The 21129-nt window shown below is 46.5% G+C and overlaps 1 protein-coding gene across 4 annotated transcripts in view; it reads right to left on the bottom strand.

Annotated features, from left to right (window-relative positions):
• Rgs6 (regulator of G-protein signaling 6) overlaps positions 1–21129 on the bottom strand; it is a 603709-nt gene that overhangs the window by 14989 nt on the left and 567591 nt on the right. For 3 of the 4 annotated variants that reach the window (XM_005409440.2, XM_013507178.1, XM_005409442.2), the window contains 2 exons: positions 13272–13361; positions 9668–9721 (listed from right to left, as the gene is read on the bottom strand). In XM_005409440.2, the coding sequence (XP_005409497.1) occupies positions 9668–9721; positions 13272–13361 (144 nt within the window). The remainder of the gene's footprint in view (positions 1–9667; positions 9722–13271; positions 13362–21129) is intronic. The other variant, XM_005409443.2, reaches the window with a different exon arrangement.

The raw sequence follows: 21129 nt of genomic DNA on the forward strand, positions 1-21129 counted from the left end.
CTCACAGGGTTTTAAATAAGTGTCTGAGAGAACACAGAATCCATCAACTCTGACTGGGCTTTCTTTGGCTTTAAAACATGTCTTATTAAAACTTTGCTGACTCTACCAGCATCGCCATGTTTAATGAGAGACCTCAATGAATTTGAAAGCAAAAGACGAAGGGAGGAAAAAGCCATAAGCTGTAATCACCATAATTATACAATCCCACCATGAGCTGAAAGCAGCCCTGGTGAAGCCTGAGCGATGCGGGAGTGTCACCTGCAGTCGGGCTGGTTCTTAGGACAGCTGAAAAGAATGTGACATGAAAGCCCTGCCTCCCCTTGCTGGGAGCTGAGTGAAGAAGAGTCTCCCAGGCAGGGCCAGGAGGAGGGAAGAAAGGGAGGGCAGACCTCCTCGGGTCTGACGCCTCTGGGTGCGTGCTCTGCGCCTGACTAGCCGAGGTGATTCCGGTGTCAGCTCGTTCACCTGGAATCGAGCGGCACTGGGTAAGTGGCAAATGGTTTTATCATCTTTTTTCCTATCAATAAAGCCCCACGGGGAACCAGGACAGGCCAGGGCCAGGGTGCCCCACGGATGTGGCCACGCTTGGCTGTGCTCAGCCTTTCTGCGCCGACGGGTGCCTACGTCCTCCGATCGGTGACCTCCTTTCAGGCATTTTGGGGACAGAGCAGAGCTGCCCAGGGCTCAGCTGCAGCAGCAGCAAATGACACGGAATGACACAGAGACAGGGAGAGGAGGAGGGGCGGGGCGGGGCAGGACAGAGAAGGCTAACATACGAAGGGCAGCCGTTCCACTTTGTGACAGTTTCCCTCACTTCCAGCGTGTCCTCTGGCTTTGCCGCCCCGAGGCAGAGTCTAACAGGAATCTTCTGGATTCCTCTCCTCCAATTTCAGCAAACTCCCTCCATCCAATCTATTCGCCTTATCCCCAACTTGATTATTAACCACTAAATGAAATGCGGCAAGACACACTTCACAAATACCTAATGCAGCACAGAATGCCAGTGGGCGGAGCTTGTGGACTCTAGGGCAGACATCCTCTCCACAATATCCGGGACTGTTCAGACCCTGCATGTTTCCATTCAGCTTCTAAATGTCAAGCCAAGGAGCACCGTGCTCCTTGCGGTGGCATATTCCCTCACTGGATAGTTGCTACTGTTAGAATATTCTTCAGTAGAGTGACCCTCCCCATGTCTTCTTCTCCCCATTTGTTCTAGCTTTGCCCTCCGGGTCAGCCGATGGTGTCCACTCACTCCAGAAGACAAACACAGTCAGATCTCATGCTGTTGGCTTGGGGGCTAGATACCCCAAGCTTTACACCAGTCTCTTCTGGCACGGAGTCCATGTTTTTTTTGGCTCTAATTCTTCTCTTCTGGATTTTCTCTAGTTTACTAAAATCCTGGAGAAGAGGTGGGACTTGGAACCAAGAGTCAGTGTAGCCTAAAGCAACCCAAAGACGGGGAGCATTCCTCTCTGTGACCATTTCCACTTTGCTCTCATGACCTAATGTTGCCTTTTTTAAAAAAAGTGGTTGCACCTTGCTTGTGCCTACATTAAGCTTACAGTCAACTGCAATACCCAATTTATTTAACTTCAATTACAATGAAGACTACAGATACCATCTGTAGTTGTGAAACTAAATTATTTTTAAACATAAATTTTATCTGGTTAAACTTTATCGAGATGTTTTTGACCCAACGTCCCAGCTGACTTTTCAAATACAATCCTATTATCTACTAATGAGTAATATCTCCCAAGCATAGATCTTGGAACAGGGTTGGTGTGTTTGTATCTTCATCCACGTCATCTAAAAGGCATGTTGGCTAGGCCATGGCCATGGGTTGACATAGATGGATTAATCCACCTTCTTCCCAGCCATTAAGCCCTGTGAAAATACTCGCTTCACCTATATATGGCAAACACAGAGGGCAATGAACACTGTCAGGCAAACACAGGGCAGGAGTAGACATTCTTTTCAATCTTATTGTGCTAATGACAGGGCACCAGAAATATTTTCTGGGGCAGGGTATATAGTTATTAGGGTTACCCATTTCTAGTAAGCCAGGCAAGGAGAGTTCCTGCCAAATTTACACCAACGAGGCCCATCCTATTTGGGACCATGGTGCTGTTGCTTAAGCTAAAAGGACTTGACCATGGTTAGGGAGTGTGGAAGGACCAGTGGTACTTGGGCTTTGCCTCTGCACAGGTGGCTACTTACTCCTAACCCTGCCCCACTGTCCCGTCCATTAGGGTGCAGAGGCAGACCTCCACGCCTTCTCCCCTTGGGCATCTGGCAAATGTTGCAAAGCTGAGAATGCCTCACTCTCAGCTCTTCTTGGCTGCCTGCAGTGTTCCACTGAGCCGTTCTATTTCAGAGCGACTGTGCAGACTCTTTCTACATCTGTACACGGATGGCACCCTCCTTCCACGACGCTGTGCTTTCCTAACTCTGTTCCAGCCAGGAGACCCACTAGCTGCTTTATAAAGGGACCCCCTACTCTCAGCTCAGACTGGAGCTGTTTGCACCGGGAGCTCATTTGGGGGGAGTTCCATGCGGGTCTTCCTTCCAGGCCTTTGACCAAGTGCTCTTTCAACTCTAGCTGGCGCAACAAGGAGACGTGGCTCCCTTTCCCTTGACTTTGACCTTAGCAGTGCTGTCCCCTTGCTAGGCCCTGCTGTTGCAAAGCCTGGCAATGCCTGGATGTGCATCTCTTTCGGGTGTACCCCGGCCCCCTGGCAGGACTGAGGTGGACTCGCCCTCCGCAGAAGTGGTGTCCTGTCTCCTGAGAGGCCTACCCTGCACAAGAGCTGGATTCACCTTCACCCTATCTCTTCTCACTGGACAGTGGGAGCCCACACCGTTCTCTTGTGACTACACGGGGACAGGTGCCAGAGTCTGACTGCACAAGTGACAAGGAGCTGCTTGCAAGCCCACAGCCCTATCAACCGCCTCTGAAGTGACAGCTCCTTCTAGGATGTCTTGCCTGAGTGGGGGTGGGGAGGAGGCGGCAAGATGGCAAAGGGCTGGAGGTCACCTCCCAAAATAGATCCCGCCTGGCACAGGCACACACAGTCTGCCCCCAGCCCGCCTCGCCGGGAGACTGGCAGGGCATGCGCTTTGGATCTGAATCAGTGGCTGTAAACACACAGCTGTGCCTTTCTGCCTCGGAGGAGCTTGATTTTCACTTGACTGCTTGGCACACTGGGGTCTGGGGAGGGCAGGAAGGCCCTGGTGGGAAGCGAGGGAAGGCTGGCAAGGAGGCTCACGCTGCGTTGGAGTGGGGTTTTCTCTGAGTGGGTGCTGTGAGCGGGGAGAGCAGTTTTCATCGCTTTCTGCTGACAGGTTGAATGATCAGCTGAAACATCCAGGGATTCTTCCTTCCCAGAGAAATGACAGGGTTCCCAAAATGACAACCAAACTCTAACCTCTTGGATAAGTAGGAACCTTAACCTCTCCCATGCCCTGCCATAAAGAATCACTTTCTCACGGAACCCGCTCTGCATTCCACCCACCACGCTGATTCTGCTGTTTTAGATTTTGTTTATGAGAAATAGACTTTTATTTTTCAGCTACAAAGTCATAATAGTAAATATGCTTTTCCAAACTTCACATGGAGCCAGGCTTGAGAGAGGAGGACAGGGACCGGAGGAGATTAGACCTACCCCTGACCACGATGAGGACAGCACTGTCTTACATAACCTCTTCCCCCTCTCTAAGAGAGGGCAGGGACTAGCTGACCCAGGGTCCTGGAGAAGCGGAAAGCGTGAGACGAGGTGAGCAGCAGTGATGGTGCAACCCCCGCACGTGTCATTCCCTCCACGCCCCTGGGCTCCCAAGACCCTACAATGTGTAGGGAGGCGTGACAGCAGCGCTACTGGGGCTCTCCTTCTGCCCAGCTGACCTTGACGATCCCCCTCCTGCCACAGAGCTGTACATCCCAACCAGAAGGGCAAGGACTGCCGAACTGGCCAGGCTGAGAGGGTGGTGACACCCGCCGTGTTCTTAGGGACCCCTCCCCTGTCCAGCTGCTCACAAGAGGAGTCTGAGCCCAGGACAGCTGAGTGGGACCTTTCCTGCTGGAGGGAACCTGGGCCCTCAGTTCTCCTGCCAGTGCTCGTCCAGGGTCTGTGAATACTCCCAGCTCCGTTCCATTCATGGTTTAGCCCTCAGCCTTGCGGGCCAGCAGACACTTCTGAATGAGGTAGCTAACTGGGCAGGAAGGCAGCTCCTTTCTAATTCTGGGGAATGATGCTTACAACTCAGAAGTCCCACAGGAGAAAGAAGCACATACCCACAAAACGCTCCCAGCTGGAAGGGGTGACAATGATGATCTCGTCCAAGTCATTATGCAGAGGGAAAAAGTAGGTCTCAGAGAGAGCTAGGCATTTGCCCGCGGCCTCACAGCTGAGGCTGGAAGCAGAAACCTCTCCATGGGGGCTGGGAGACAGTTCAGAGTCCCAGGGGACATGCTGGCTGCTCAAGAAAGGTGGATTTTCACGCTTTCCCTCCAAAATATTACTGTGGAAGGCCACCTTTACTGCTAACCAGAGCCAGAGGTTCACGACAGCTAGGTAAATGGGACAGGCTGGCATCAGAGGTCCCAAAGGGACTGTTTGCCATAAAAACCAACACTGTGTAAAAATGTTTAGCCAACTCTCTCTTTCTGGAGGCTCAAAAACACTTTCTCAAAGGAGGTCAAAGCCCTGTGAGGCTTTGCCAAGCCCAGAGTACTTGAAGACTCATTCCACTAGGGCTTGCTGGCTGTCCTCTCGTGAAATGCTGAGGAGAAAGAGGGGAAGACAACCCCAGGGAAGGAACTGCTTCTCCCTGCCAATTGCCCTGGCTGCACGGCCTCTCTCTCCTGCCCAGAGGCCTCAGCTCTCACTTCCGGTCAGCTAGGACTAGAGCCGGCGGTTTCCTCCTGCAGCGCTGCACGGGAGGGGAGGAAGCTGTTGACCTCCTCAGTAGCTCTTGGCTGGAGGGAGGGGGAGAGAGAGGGGAGTGACAGCTGGCTCCCAGAGCCTCCCGTCTCCCTCTGACTTTCCTGCTGCATTCCTTGGCAGGCAAGACAGAAAAGCCTGTGGCAGAGATGCTGCTGGTCACGTGCGGAGGCTCCCTCAGCTCTGGCCCTTGCTGCTGTGGGCAAAGGGGAAACGCCCTATTCTCTGTGGCCCCTGGTGCTTGCTCAAGGGGAGCCAAATCCGTTTCCCATCTTTGGGACTCAAAGCCAGAGCCAACAAAGCTGTCCAGGGCAACGTTGGGGCTTCAACTGAGCATCCAGGCAGAGGTGTCCGGGAAGCTGCTGCCTTTGTCACCTGGGGCCGTATCTCTCCTGATTTAAGCTCCGGTACGTGGACAGGGGCAGGGGAGCTTAGATTCTCCCAAGGGAAGCCTCTCACCAGACAGGGCCAGCCACCATCCACAAAGCGAAAATCACACTGCTTCAGCCGTGGTTTGGCTAAGAGCCCTTTTGCTTCCTCTCACTCCCTCCAGGGTCGGGCCACGGCCAGCTCTGGGGAATCTGGAGGAGTGAGCCCATCGAAGAGAGACCGGGAAGCTGAGTCTTTCGGTTCTGGCCACCTTGTGCCCCCAGTGTCCACCTGCTCACCACAAAGCCAGAAGAACAGCAGAGACTGGCAGGCTGGCCGGCACGGAGCAGCAGAAGTCCCTCCTCTCCCCAGTTAATGACACCCAGGGCCTCTCGGCAAAGAACCCAAAGATGCAATGGAAGGTGACGCAAGGCAAACCATAATAACTGGCCAGGTGTTTCCTGCTGTGGCTTTCATATTTCACAGCCACTGTCTACGACAGGAAGCGCTCTAGTAAGCAAGACTTAAGGCAAGAATGGCTTCTGCTCAGGATGGGATCCAGCTTGACCTGACTACAGCCATCTTGGTGGCACCTACTATCTTGCATGCCAGGTGACCCTGGCACATACACCGAACCCTACAGGACAAACAAAGTGGTTAAAACAGTCAGCGAAGCATTTTAGGCTGCCCACTGATGCTTGGACTGCTTCTTAACTGGCATTTGACATATTAATAGTTTTTGAGAAGCAGCAGGTGTGTTCTGGTTGGCCAAGGGCCACCTTTGTCTAGCTCAGCAATTGACCCATTCTTCCTGCCTCGGGGTGCGGATCTTTCCATCTTGCCATCCACGGCCTTAAGTCCCTGACGAACTGCACGCTGTGCAACCCTAGATTTGTCCCCCTCTCCTTTCAGGCTCGTGGTGCTCTCCACCCGTGGTGGCTGGTTCTTGTACATCTGATTTTTCCAAAACAGATTCATTTGGCTGCAGGCCCCATCCGGGGCCCTCTTGGGATGCTTCCATATGTTACAACACTTTCTGAAACTAGGGCTCCTCAGAAAAAGAAAACTATGTACAGTGGCATGGGTTATTTCTGCACACAGGCAGCTGAGAGCCAAGGCGGGGCTGAAAGCCCACCTGTGTTTTGCTTGGCCAGCTGGGGATCCTAGGATCTGGACTCTCCGGAGGGAGTCCTGTTTGCCCTTTTGAATAAAAGTTCACTATAGATTGGGTACAACTTGCCGTGGACTTTCAACTGTATCTGGTTCTGACCCTGGGCTTTCCCCATGAGATAAGCAGGGTTTTAGGCAGGCTGTATGATTCTACTCTTCCAAATGACACATGATTAGTACAGATCCCCAGACACTTGCTTGGCACGTTTAAGACCTAGGTGGCCTGGAATGAACCTTCCACTGGAAGCACTGACTCTACTAGGGAGGGCCGGACCCCTCCTGAACTCAAGGTAGCATGGCCCTGGAAGTTTCCGTGAGACACTTAAGTTGCTCCTTAGTATCTCACATGACAGGGACATCCATGGTTTTAACTAGACAGTCCTTCCATGTCAGGGCACACCTTGAGACTTGGAAGGAAAAACTGGCTCTCTCTATATTTTCCTCCTTTGCCAAGAAAGGAGGGGGCATGGACATGTTTTGCAGGAGAAATTCTGGATTCAGGTTCAGTGTGGACAAGACAGTGACTGAGCTGTCCGGCCGCTTGAATCAACATGCTCTGCCATTGGTTAGTCCTAAATGACAGGCAGCCTCACGTCCTTGATCCGTGAGCAGCCTGCCTTCATGCTCCCATTCTTCCATTATTAGCTCTGTGATTTGGGTGGTCTTCTTACATATCTCTCCCAACGACACGGGACTGCTATTAAACTAGATATTAGTCATCCCGTTCCCCACAAAGGATACAGGGGATTGAACCCTGGGCCTTTACACTGAGCTGCAACCCCAGCCCTTTAAACATTGTCAAAAATATTGTTTGTGAGATAGGGTCTTGCTAAGTTGATGAGCTGTCCAGTCTGGGCTTGAATACACACACTTCCTGCCTCAGCCTCTTGGAGTGCTGGGATGACGGGCATGTGCCACTGTGCCTGGCTGACCTTTATTTAGTTTGATGGTTTGCAGTATGTGGTAGGTGAAGCATTTGGGTAAGTCTTTTAGAAAATTGAACACTATATATCTATATATCAGAAAATAAATATCAAACTGCAAGGTATATTCATTGGTTGGTTATATCTGATTAGAACATTGGGCTATTGAGACCAAATTCTTGGATTCTAGTCTTGAACACTCTGAGACCTGACACTGTTCTACACCCATGGACCATGTGCCCACACTTAGTCACACCCACAGGGTTGTAGTGTTACCCCACGAGTCCAGGGACATGCACGGATCCAAAAGGCCTGCATGTACCACCAATTACAGCCTCCTGTTCATAAAAAAGCAGCAGGGAATTTAGCAACGTAATTCTTAAAGTTTGGGTCTTCTATCACATAAATGCCAAAGTCTCAGGAGCTTGGGATATTTTTCTCCGTTAGCCCACTCTGACAGCATCCCTGTGAATTCTCCCTTGTGTGTTCTTGAGCCACTTGGAGGCGGGCTGGTGCTTTCTTGTTCTGTTTTGTTAACAGATCTTGAAGAACTACTGAGCCGACGCTGCTTCTGGGATAAAAGGACATCAATAAATGCTCCTCACAGAGCTTCGTCATTCTTGCCTTTCCTGATGCCCACTTCTCACAAAAAGCAGCCTGAAGATGTCTGTGAATCTGGTCTCAGTACCAGATTTCCTCTTTCACACTCTTGCCCCACACCGTGAACTAGAAGAGCCTGACTAGGGCTGTCAGAATTCTGCTTTCTTATACAGAAAAGCTCTGCTTTTCTCCCCAGGTTATACCTGAGAGGCCAAGTTGCCCTCACAACACACTGTCAGCTTGTCTGAGTTCCTAAATATCCTCCATCCTTGGTAGACAGAGAGGCACTCTACCAGTCTGTGGCACCATCATGGGGGTAGAGGAAGTTCCACCATCTTGCCTCTAACAGTCTGTGGCACCTTCTCATCATGGGATGCCACATGGCCTTGGCAAACCAGCCACGTGACAAAAAGCCAGCAGGCTTTGTTTTTGTATGTTCTCATTTCTCATGAAGAAAGATCACAGAGAGAGGAGCCCCAAGAAGAGAAGGGATGAGCATCCCTCTTTTAACTGCCATCTACCAGACTTCTTGTGATGTCTACAGCTAGTGAATCTGAAGTAATGTTTAAATGCAGTTAAAATACATCTGGCTATGATAGGCAAATGAATAGGTTGCTTTCAACCTCAGCTTCATAGAATTATGCTACAAGGATGAATAAGGATAATAATCACACAGTAGGCATATTTTACAAGGACTACACAAGTATCTCCTATGTACCAAGACCTATGCTTAAATTTCAGAGAGACCAACATGGAGACAGGAGATAGGTCTAGACTGTTCCATATACCACGGGAGTACAGAATCTCCATTGTGCATATCAGGGAAGATGCTGTGTTATCTGCTCTCACCTTTTCCTCTGGGCTCTCTCCTGTGCCACTCTGGGTCCCTTCTTCTCCATGGTTGTGCATGGGAGGAAAGCTACTTCCTCCTAAGCAGTGGACCTATAGCTTGTTTCTATTCATTGTCAGAACCAGGGACTGGGGAGCTTGACAAGGCCTCGTCTCTGGAGAGTATGGGGACATTGCCGGGACTTGGCCACTGACCTCCTCTCCGAGTCACAGCATACACAGGGAGCTGACAGGGGCTTGTGAGGGATGGACTCATGCAGAGGCCACTAACGCTCACACCAGCTAGACCACATCGCCAGAACCATGCAGCACAGCCACTTTCTGCACACAGCCGAAGCCACCCACATAGCGACACCAGCTCGCGCCCTGCACCAGTGTGACTGTCAGAGTTCACAGAGGAAATCTGGCTTTTTTTTTTTGTTGTTTTTTTTTGGTGAGATGAGCGATGGCTCTGAGCCAATTTGTCTCATGGTACGTTGGATGGCCTTCTCCTGGGCTACTGCAGGAGATGCACAGACCACGCAGCCCCAGAGCAGTGGGGTCCTTCTCCTCAAAGCCCTGAACAGGGAGCACCGGCCCAGGCCCGAGGCTGGGCGGTCCGCTGTGCACCTTCTGCAGAGGGGGCTGCTTGCTCTTTTGCAAATCCATCCCTGGAAGAGAAGCTTCGGACGCTTGCCAAAGAAAGGGGGTGAGTGGAGGAGGAAAGCACAGGGACCCCTCCCACCCCAAAAGAGACAACAACCAAAAAAAGGACAAAAAAGTTGAGAAAACCAGAACCAAAAGAAATGCTGAGGGAAGAGAACCAACTGAACTTACCACACTGCGAGTGAACTTTTCTAGGGAAGTTCTACGGCCTTGCTCACTTTCTGGCTTTAGGGGGAAGAAAGGCAGGAAGAAAAATACAGAACAAAAAAAAAAAAAAGTCTTCAGCGTACGCGTGGTTTCCAAACAGCAGCAGCCACAGCTAAAGAACAAAACGCAGAAGCCAAATGGGGCGAAAAACGGGAAAGGAGAAGCAGCCAGAGCTGTTGGCAGAGCCAATGAGAGAGACAGGAAACAAGCCCAGGAGCAAGGGCGCTGCCTCCTGGAAGCAGTCGGGAGAGCGGAGTTTGCTTCTTCAGGGGCCGAGAATGGTGCCGTGGGGCTTTAAGCGAGATGACAGCCACTAGTTTCCAGCTGTCTGCTCACTGTCTCACCTGCCTGTGCTCACTCGCAGGGCCCTGGGTGGGTGCTTCCTGGACGCCCCAGGCAGCCATGCAGGGTTTAGGGCTGCAGGGGGCGGGGTGTTCAGGGAGCCACGCCCTCCGCCCCTAGTGAAGTCGTGACTCATCCTCCCGTCTGGGCCAGGATCCTTTTCTCTCTTGAGATTTTACTGCCCAGAGAAAAGTTAGCCACCTGTGTCCTGAGGGTCTACTCACATCCTTGGCAGTGACAGAGGGTCTGCGGCCTCTGAACACGGGAGTGCTCTGGACAGGAAATGCTCTCTTGATCCCCAGGCAGGTGACACTTCCAAGGTATACTCACTATGCGGGAGGCTCAGGAACCTCCCCGGGGAACTTTTAGCTGAGGTTCCCAGGACAGGGGCAAGTGAAGGCAAAGCCCTGGAACATTCTCCTAAGCCCGGCTGCTCTCTGCTCTCGGGGAAGGTCGGGTGTGAGGTGTGCCTGGCCCTTCCCCTTAGTTTCCTACCTGGGAAGAGTAGAATTCCATCCCACTTATGTTACAGCCCTGCTCCAGGGTCCTGAGCCCACGGCTGGGAGAGCACACATACTTGCGTGGACACACATGTACCCAGCAGACAACAGCAGCTTGGGACTGGAGAAGCAGCCAGGTGTCTACGGTCTGCAGGATGTGCTAGGAGCAGAGGGGCAGGCCAAAGGCAGCCATCTGCTGGAGTGGGTAAAGTTGGAGGACTTCCTTGACAGCCACGACCCCACCTGCTCAGCTAGCTGATGGAAGACGGACATGAGGTCGCAGAGGAAAACACAACATGGATGACATACCACAGAGCGGGGCTTGGCTTTTCCTCGTACAAGGAATTGAAGGATGCTTGCTTGGCCCCGGGAACATACCAGGACTCCATTCCAGGGATGGCAGGGTTTGACTTTAATCCCGTGGACAGCCAGTGTGGCACAGATTTAGTTCAAGTCAGGCCAGTCCAAGATCCAGTATTCTGTGCCTGTTATTCTCATTGCCTGGTCACCAAATTGCTACTCATAGAGAGCAGACATTGGCCTTAAACAGACCCTGGAGTTACCCTGGAATCTCATCATCATTAGCACTTAATTTTTCTGGAGTAGCTCCCCAAACCATCTCACCTACCCTGTGAAAATTTGGTTTTTCAGAGCAACTACCATTTCCTCTGAAAATATCAGAAAAGGGGAAGAATAAGAGAAAAAGAATTAGAAAGTTGTGCTTTTAGAGACCATCAGGGGCTGCTCTCAGCAGGAGCCACAGGCCAATTCATATTCTCTTGGCTGGAGGCTGTGGATCTCCCTTGCCTTTTATGATCTGGACTTTAATATCAAATAGCGAGCCCACCTTTGAAACCAGAAGATGCTCTACGCCTGCTTAAAGGTGCTGAGTTACAAATCCCATCTGCGCCTGGAGCCCCTCAAGAAGCAATGGAAGGAAAAGTAGGTTTCGTCACTGTTTGGGGAAGCAACTCCTTCAATATTGAAAGGTTGTTGGCATCCGAAAGGGCTTTTTGCCTTAAGAATATCCCTTAATTTAAGGGCTGGGAGGAAAATTGTGAACTTTGCTTGTCACAGTTCTCAGGAAGGCTGTTGGTTCCTCTCCCTCAACTGACCTCCCCTGAATTTTCCTTTTGTAGGGAGGAGCCATAGGCTCAGGCAGCTCAGCCCATGTCCTGGGTGGGAGCGCATCTTCCCTGGTGTTCACACCTACAGGGAGGTCTCAGACTTCTCCTCCTGCAGATACACAGGCAAAGCCCAGACTGATTCAATTGCCTTGGAATGTTCCCAAACTATGATGACTTCAGGTGACTTGAATCATAACAAGAACTTACTTTGAACTTCTCTCTGAGATCTGGACTAGAGTTCCATAACATGGCTCTTCCCCCAGTTCTCAAAAAATGGGCATCAGACTAATTTGTGGGGGTAATTTGTAGCTCCCCCTTCCATGAAGACCTGGATTTACTGCCATCCTGCAGCAAGGGAGTTTGCAAGAAACCAGGTGCCACATTTTCCATTCAAGAACTACACGTGAAGGAGGGATATAGGAAAGAAGAGTGCTGGGATTCTGACAATCTTGACATTCCTCAAGTCCTTTGCTCCTTCTCACACTAGTAAAGCTCTTCTGGGGATACCGAAGGCAGCAGGCAGGACAGAGATGCTCTCCTAGGCTCTGGAGATAGTGGTACCAACTATGTACACAGACACATGAGATGACCTCCTGGCACACGAGGTCGACAGAAGACAGAGCGGGTTAGGAAGCTGAGAGGTGGCCCAACAGGGAGCCTGTGGGTGGACAATCACGTACTTGGGACTGGAGTTGAGAAGCCGACAGGGGGGAAGAAAAGGGATCCGTGTGTTCCTAAGTGGCATGGCCTAGAAATCATGGAATTTGCAGCTCGAGCCCCCTGTAACCTACCTGGGCCTTGGATGGGAGATGGGAAGTATGGGGGGTGGGCAGGCATTCTGGAGTCACAAGCTCTGTCTCTTGGCTCTCCTTTGCCAGCCCCATTCCCCGCCCTACTCTTTCTTCCCTCCCTTCAGAAACCCAGCTGAGGCTTTCCTGCTTCAGTCACCTTCATCACCTACATGTCGGGGGTCCCCAGGAGCCCAGGCCCATGACTCCAAGAGCTGCAGGGAGCCATGACTCCATTCTAGCTGGAGGAGGAGGAAGGAGCTGGGTGGATACTTTTTGGCTGAAAGAAAAGGGAAACACTGTGGGGCAGGTGAGGGCGAGCAAGGATGCGTTAAAGAGGGACCAATCCTGGGCACGACTCCAGATACCAGGTGGACCCCCTGGAACTGATGAGGTCTTCTGTCCAGTGGAGGGGTGTCCCAACCCTTGCCTCACAGTCATCTCTAAACTGCTCAGGGAAAGGAGGTCTGCGAGGAGAGGGTTGGATTTTGCAGTGAAGGATCCTTTGGTGTCCTAAAGGATTTCCTTCTGTGCTGAGCAACTGTGGATGAAGTGTTTGCTCATATGCCCTTCCCAATGGGCAAAGCATGCAGAGGGAGGCAATGGGGACATAGACCCGGACCTTAGGGGAGGGCTGGGCTGGTGATAATCCTCACTGTTTTCCCTTGGAGGGGAGCAGATAGAGAAAGGAAAGGAGAAAAGAGAAAATAAATAAAACCCAAGGGATGATATTCTCATTTCACACCAGCAGCAAGCAGCAGGCAAGAGTGGAAAGTGCTGAGAAAGGCAAGCCTGCTTTGCCCAAAGATACCTTCTTCTTGGCCAGCAGCAGGTCCTGGTAAGCATTGGACCGGAGGAAGCGGGCATAACTGTCACTTTTCATCAGCTTGTAGATGTGCTCCTGGAGAAGAAGGAACACAAAAAAGAAGTTTCAACCGAAGCTACAGGAAAAACAACCCCATTAGTCACTTTTGGGGGGAGACAAGCCAAGCATGTTTGTATAAGCCTAGAAAACTTGCAGTGTCTCACCTCTCTCACATACATGAACCTAGGTGTTTATCAACTGATGAACGGCTACAGTGTGATTGAATATATGTGTGTGTGTGTGTGTGTGTGTGTGTGTATGTGTATATATATATACACACACATATATATGTCAGCCTTTAAAAAGAAGGGAATCTTGTCATTAACCAAAACACAGATGAATCTACAGTATAATACGTTAAGTAGAATAAGTCAGTCACAGAAAGATAAACATGATATGATCTCACTTACATGTGGAATCTAAAACAACAAACACTTCCCCAAATCATATTTCATCTCTTAGAGTAAAAGATGCTTGAAGATTATCTCCCAAAGGATTTTTAATTGGATGTGGGTGTCACATTGGGGTGGGAAATGATCAAAATCATAGGCACAGCAATAAGAAGAAACAAATTATTGACTTAATAACTTGCTCAAGAATCTCAAGGGAATTATGAGTGAAAAGGCCAATCCCCAGGTTACACACCCTATGACTTCACTTATATAACATTCTTGACAAATTATAGAAAGAGAAGGGAGGAGCACCAAGATGGTGGAGTGGCGAGCAGCCCAGAAAGAGCCTCTCTCAGTGTCATGGACCAGAGGTTGGAATATAGCAATGTGAGGAAGACAAGAAAGAGGGAAGTGGGTCCCCTGGACCCAGGAAGGATCTGAAGCATGAACTGAAGCCCACAGAGAGAGTGAAGAGAGAAACTTCAATGAAGAAGGAGGAGGTAGCTAGGAGTGCCTTCTCCTTGAGATGGGACTCACTGCTCAAGAGGAGCAGTTCAAACCTGTAGACACTAGGTGACTGCTGGTGACCCTAGAGGCCTTCACAGAGAGATACAGCAGTGGAGGGGAGCACCAGAAGTAAAGGACTGCACTAGCTGGCACTGAGTGCTGAGGGCTCAGTTGCGCCAACAGACTGATTGGCTGGGAGCCATCTTGGACTGGGCCGACTGAGCTTAGAACTCAGAACGTCTGTGGGCTCCCTCTAGTGGCTCTCAGCTGCGTTCAGGCTCATGGAAGGCACACTGAAGGCTGCAGGCCAAATGAGTCTGGTCTAATCCAGGAGGTGCAGGCTTGCTGTGATTATCCACTACTCCCCCCAAAAAGCTACTGCTGGCTCGCTGGGATAAATCAACGCAGATCAGCACTTTGCCTCCACATGTTGTCTACCAGTGACAGCAGAGACATATCTGGAAGTGGACTTCTCTCTCTCTCTCTCTCTCTCTCTCTCTCTCTCTATCTCTCTCTCATTTGTTTTTTGTTTCTGTGTGGGTTTTTTTCTACATTGTTTGACCTTGTTTTTATGAGTGTGAAGTTTTGTTCTGTTCTTCTTTTTATCTCTTCCTCTTCTCTTTCCCTCCAGTCTTCTGCACCAGTTTCCCAAAGGTAGCACAATCCTCCTTTGTCCTCCAGCCTTACTTCTAATCTCTTCCTTTTCTTCCATATCTCTATTTTCTCCCTGACCTATTTTAAAATTTAACCCCTGAGGGCAAAATTGGCATATTAAGGACTTGTATACTGTATATAATTTTCTGGTTTGTTTTAGATTTTGTTGTATAACCAAAAATCTGGTTCATACAGTTAAAGGTGGCAAATTAATGGTTAACTCAGTTTGTCATTTTCTAGGCTGTGTTTGAGGCCATTGGCATTGTTGATGGTACCACTATAGCCAAAAGTGACACAATTGTTCTAAGCAGCTGTTCTTCCAGGTATTCTAAGACTGAGATTGACAGAAAATACTGTGGCACAGTGCCAAAGAATCAGGGGCGGGACCAAACAGGCAGCAACTTCTCATCCCCAACAAATTGAAGATGTAGGATCTTGCAACAGACTGAAAACCCCAAAACCAGCTACACCTGGAAGATAGCTCAGAGAAGTAGTCATTTCCTAATGGTTCTAAACACTAGTAATAAAGCAACACACTAAAGGCAATTTACAAGGGTCATCTCAGGAATTAAACTGAAAAAATAAAAGAGAACGAGAAGACACTTGAACAAGATGCAACCCCAGACATCCAGTTCACCAAAGGCAAACCCAAGGGGTAATGAGGTGGGACAATCCCAAAGCCACCTACCTAGCTTCTTTGAAGAGGTAACAAGAAAGCAATTGGATGAGGCTCCAGAAAACAATCAAATCAGAAATAATTTCTCAGATAACTACAGAGATGGTGTTCACAATGAAAACCATATTTAGTGACTCTAGAGCAGATACAGACAAAAATAGAGGAGCTCAAGAAAATTATAGAAGCCATGAATGTTCAGCATAGGAAAGAAATGGAATCCATAAGGCAGATTCAAGTATACATGCAGGAAAATAAAAATTCCATTGAAAGTATCCACAGCAGATTAAACCAATGTGAGGACAGGATCTCAGACATAGAAGACAGGCTTGTGTTAGTGATTATGAAAAGAAAGATTTCTTAAAGATAACAAGGGACCATGAGAAGTCAATACAGCAGCTGCAAGATGAGGCAAAGAAGAAGACAGATTGGAGGTAATGGAAAGGAAGGAGATAGCACAAATGATATAAAAATACCATTCACAGACATCATGGCAGAAAACTTCCCTGGTAGAGAAAAAGAATCTGACATACAGGTAAGTGAGGCGTATACAATTCTAATTAGCAATGATAAAAAAAATCTACAGGCTTATCAGAGTCAAGATTTGAGAAATGCAACACAATAGAATCTCAGAAGCTGTTAGGGAAAAGAAATAAATCACCTATAAAACAAAGGCCATCAGAATCATGAATAAGTCAATAAATATCAGTTATAATTATCAATGTTAATGGTCTCAATTCACCAACCAAAAGATGCAAGACTAGCAGAATGGATCAAGAAGCAAGATGCAACAATATGCTGCATACAAGAAACACATTTAATTCAAAAGGAAATTCACAGACTGAAAGTTGAAGGATGGCAGCCCAACAATATAAACCAAATATCAATAGACATGAAATATCAAATAAGCACTAATACAGTTGTACCAGGGGAATCTCAATACCCCACTGTCACAAAAAGACAGATCAACTAGGCAAAAAATCAACAATGAAATACTAGTACTGAACCAAACTTTTAAACAAATGGACCTAGTAGATGTCTATGGAGTGTTCTACCCCACAACATCAGAATACACATTCTTCTCAGCTGCACATGGAACACTCTCAAAAACAGACCACATACTAGTACATGCTTAAGTAAAATGCAAAGGAATTAAAACTATCCTACACATATTATCACACTACAATGTAGTGACATTGTAAATCAATGGCAAAAGAAACTACAAGAGCTTCATAAACACATGGAAATTAAATAGCAATGAGTCACAGAGGAAATTAAAGAAATTAGACAGTTTCTACTATTAAATGATAATGACAATACAACATTCTGGAACTTGTGGGACACAATGAAAGCAGTCCTAAGAGGGAAATTTATAGCAGTGAACACCCATATCAGAAAAACAGAGCAAGTACAAATAAACAACTTCATGTGAACCTCAAACTCCTAGAAAAACAAGAGCAGGCTAAGCCAAAAGCTCATATGAGGGAGGAAACTATAAAGGTCAGAACAGAAAGTAATGCATTGAGACTAAAAAAAAAAAATACAAAGAATCAGTGAATCAAAGAGTTGGCTCTTTGAAAGATTAAATAAAATGACAAACCTTTAGCCAACCTTACCAAAAAAAGGAAAGAAAAGGCTAATATCCATGAAATTAGGAATGAAAAGAGTGAAATCACAATGGACACCGCAAAGACTAGAAGATCATCTATACCTACTTTGAAAACGTATATTCTAATAAGATGGAAAATGCAGAAGAAATGGACAGATTCCTAGATACATATGAATTACCAAAGCTGAATCAGAAGATATAAAAATTCTAAATGCATTGATATCAATCAATGAAACTGAAGATGTAATTAAAAATTACCAACAAAGAAAAGCCCAGGCCCTGATAGATTTGCTGCTGAATTCTACAAAAAATTTAGAGAAGACTTAACACCACTACTTCTCAAACTCTTTAATGAAATTGAAAAGGAAGAAATTCTCCCAAATTCATTTCAGGAAGCAAGCATTACCCTGATACCAAAACCAGAGAAGGACCCAACTGAGATAAACAATTGTAGGCCAATCTCTCTAACAAACATAGATGCAAAAATCCTTAATAAGATACTGGCAAACAGAATGCAGCAAATCATCAAGAAGATTACATACTATGACCAAGTGGGATTCATCCTAGGCATGCAGGGATGGTTCAATTTACATAAATCAATAAATGTAATATACCATATTAACAGAGCCAAGGACAAAAATTATATCTCAATAGATGCAGAAAAAGCTTTTGACAAAGTCCAGCACCCATTCATGATAACAACCCTACAGAAAATTGGAACAGATGGTCTTTATCTCAATCTGTTAAAGCCATCTATGACACACCAACAGCCAACATCATACTAAATGGACAAAAACTGAAAGCTTTCTCTCTAAAATCAGGAGCAAGACAAGGATGCTCACTGTCTCCACTCTTACTCAATATAACCCTAGAAACTTTAGCGAGAGCAATAAGCAAGAGAAAGAAAAGGAATAATGACAGGAAATGAAGACATTAAATTACCATTATTTGAAGATGGCATGATACTCTACGTAGAAGACCCCCAAAACTCCACTAAAAACTGCTAGATTTAATAAGCAAATTCAGTAGCATAGCTGGATACAAAGTCAACCCTTAAAAATCAATAACCTTCCTGTATATGAATAATAAACTCACTGAAAGAGAAATGAGGGAAAAACATAGCATCCAAAAAATGAAATACCTAGGAATCAATCTAATGAAGGATGTAAAAGACCTATACATTGAAAACTACAGTACTCTGAAAAAGGAGATTGAAGAAGATATCAGAAAATGGAAAGATATCCTCAGCTCTTGGGTAAGAAGAACCAATATAGTGAAAATGGCCACACTTCCAAAACTGTTATACAGATTTAATGCAATTCCAATTAAGATTTCAATAGCATATCTCACTGAATTAGAGAAAACAATCTGAAAATTCATCTGGAACCAGAAGAGATCTAGAATAGCAAAAGCAATTCTGGGCAACAAAGGCACGGCAAGGGGCATCACAATCTCTGACTTGAAATTATACTATAAAGCTACTGTGATATAAACAGCATGGTACTGGCAAAAAACAGACCTAAAGATCAATGGAACAGATTGGAAGATACAGAAACCACTCCAGACATACTCAGCCATCTTATCTTTGACAAAGGTGACAAACACATTCACTGGAAGAAAGCCTCTTTCATAAATGGTGCTGGAAAAGTTGGCTTTGCAAGTGCTGAAGATTAAAATTGGACCCATATCTTTCACCTTGCACTAAACTAAATTTGAAATGGGTCAAAGATCTAAATATTAAAATAGAAACATTAAACCTGCTGGAAGATAGAATAGGTAAAGCTCTTGAAGACACTGGTGCAGGCAAAGACTTTATGAATAAGACCCTGTTCACACAGGAACTGTCACAAAGAAACAAGGACTGGGATCTCATCTTATTAAAAAGCTTTTGCACAGCAAGAGAAACCACCAACAGAGTGAAGAGACATCCCACAGTGTGGGAAAAAATGTTTGCCAGCTGTTCCTCAGACAAAGGATTACTATTGGGAACATATAAAGAACTCAAGAAAATCAGACCTCCCAAATTTAAAGACACAATCCAAAAATGGGCATCTGAGATGAATACACACTTCTCAAATGAAGAAATACAAAGAGCAAATAAATATATGAAAAAATATCACTGGTCATTCAAGAGATGCAAATTAAAAGTACACTGAGAGTCCATGTCACCCCGGAAAGAATGGCTCTTATGAAGAAATCAACCAATAACAAATGCTGGAGGGGCTGTGGGGAAAAAGAAACCCTTCTCCACTGTTGGTGGGAGTGTAGACTGGTGCAGCCACTGTAGAAATCAGAGCGGAGGTTGGGGATCTAGCTCAGTGGCACAAGCGCCTGCCTAGCAAGCATAAGGTCCTGAGCTCAATTCCCAGTACCAAAAAAAAAAAAAAAAAAGATTCTTCAAAAAGCTAGGATTAGAGGTCCCATTTGACCCAGCTATTCTCCTTTAGGGTATCTTCCCAGAAGAATTAAAAACAACATACCACAGTGATATATGTGCACACATGTTTATAGCAGCACAATTTGTAATAGCTAGATCTTGGAAACAACCCAAATGCCCATCAACTGAGAAATGGATTTAAAAAAAAGTGGTCTTTTTATACAGTGGAGTACTATTCAGCTATAAAGAAGGATAAACTAGAGACCTTTATAGGTAAATTGATACAACTTGAGGCCATACTCATAAATGAAATAAACCAGACCCACATGTGTAAACATCATATTTTCTCACTTGTGTGAGAATCTGAAAGAGTAAATAAGATCCAAAATGTACAATAGATATTGTAAAATAGGAAAAAACTTCAAATGGAAAGAGCAACTAGGATGAGGGAATGGAGGAAAGAAAGAAGGAAAAAGCAAAAAGACATATATATATATGATAGTTTTATATATATATATGATAGTTATACTAACCTCTTAGTTCATTGAAAAGAGAGCTTTGTGCTAATATTGTTTAGACAATGAAATGCTAATATCCTGCACTCTGTGTAGCTAATATAAAGATAATTCTACACAATGTATTAACCTTTGTTTCCCTCCTATTATCTTGTCTTGAAAATTTTTTTCTCTTTAAAAAATACAGAATCTAGAAAGAAAGAAAGAAAGAAAGAAAGAAAGAAAGAAAGAAAGAAAGAAAGAAAGAAAGAAGGAAGGAAGGAAGGAAGGAAAGAAAGAAGGAAGTAGAGAGCAGATTAGTGGTTCCTAGAGGTTTAAGGAGGGGGTGGGAAGAGGAAGAAGGGGTGGCTATAAAAGGCAACAGGAAAGATCTTTTTGGTGATGGATCGTTTTATATATCGACACATCTTACACATATGTAGTTGAACAGAACTACATACACACTAACTATATACAGGTATGAGTACAAGTAAATCTGTGAAGTCTAACATCAGTGGATTATAGCCATGTAAATTTTATGGCTGTGATATTGTCCTATAGTTTGCAAGATGTTGCCATTGGGGGGAATACACCTCTGTATTATTTCTTATAACCGCATGTGAGTCTGCAAGTACCTATAAACAGAGAGTGCAATTTGAAAAACGATTCCCCAGGCAACAATACAGTTGTATCAACTTGTGTATATTAGAGCCACCATCTCGTCCTGGAAAGGAGCTGTTAGCTCCCAGGTAATGAGGCATGTGGACAAATATGCCAGGCCTGAGGGTAGCACTCAGGAGGAGCAGATTGGTGGCACGGTGCTGCCTCTTCTCCTGGGCTGCCACATGCATCTATGGTCTGGCTTTGGCAAAGACTTTTACCCCTGACTTCTAGCTAAATTCTGTAGGTGCATGTTCTCTTCCTAACAGAGCTATCCTCATCAGGAGAAGGAAAATCTTGGTCCATTGTCAGTGAAAAAAGAATTATTTATCCATTGAAGTGGCATTCAGCTCAGCCACATAGGAAAACTTGACTGTCCCAAGAGAGGACTGTTAGGAGGAAGAGCGAGACTGTCAATCAGTGGCGGCCTCATGAAGA

Source organism: Chinchilla lanigera, unplaced genomic scaffold (assembly GCF_000276665.1).
Source record: "Chinchilla lanigera isolate Chin_1 unplaced genomic scaffold, ChiLan1.0 scaffold00122, whole genome shotgun sequence".
In the NCBI taxonomy this organism is placed as follows: domain Eukaryota; kingdom Metazoa; phylum Chordata; class Mammalia; order Rodentia; family Chinchillidae; genus Chinchilla; species Chinchilla lanigera.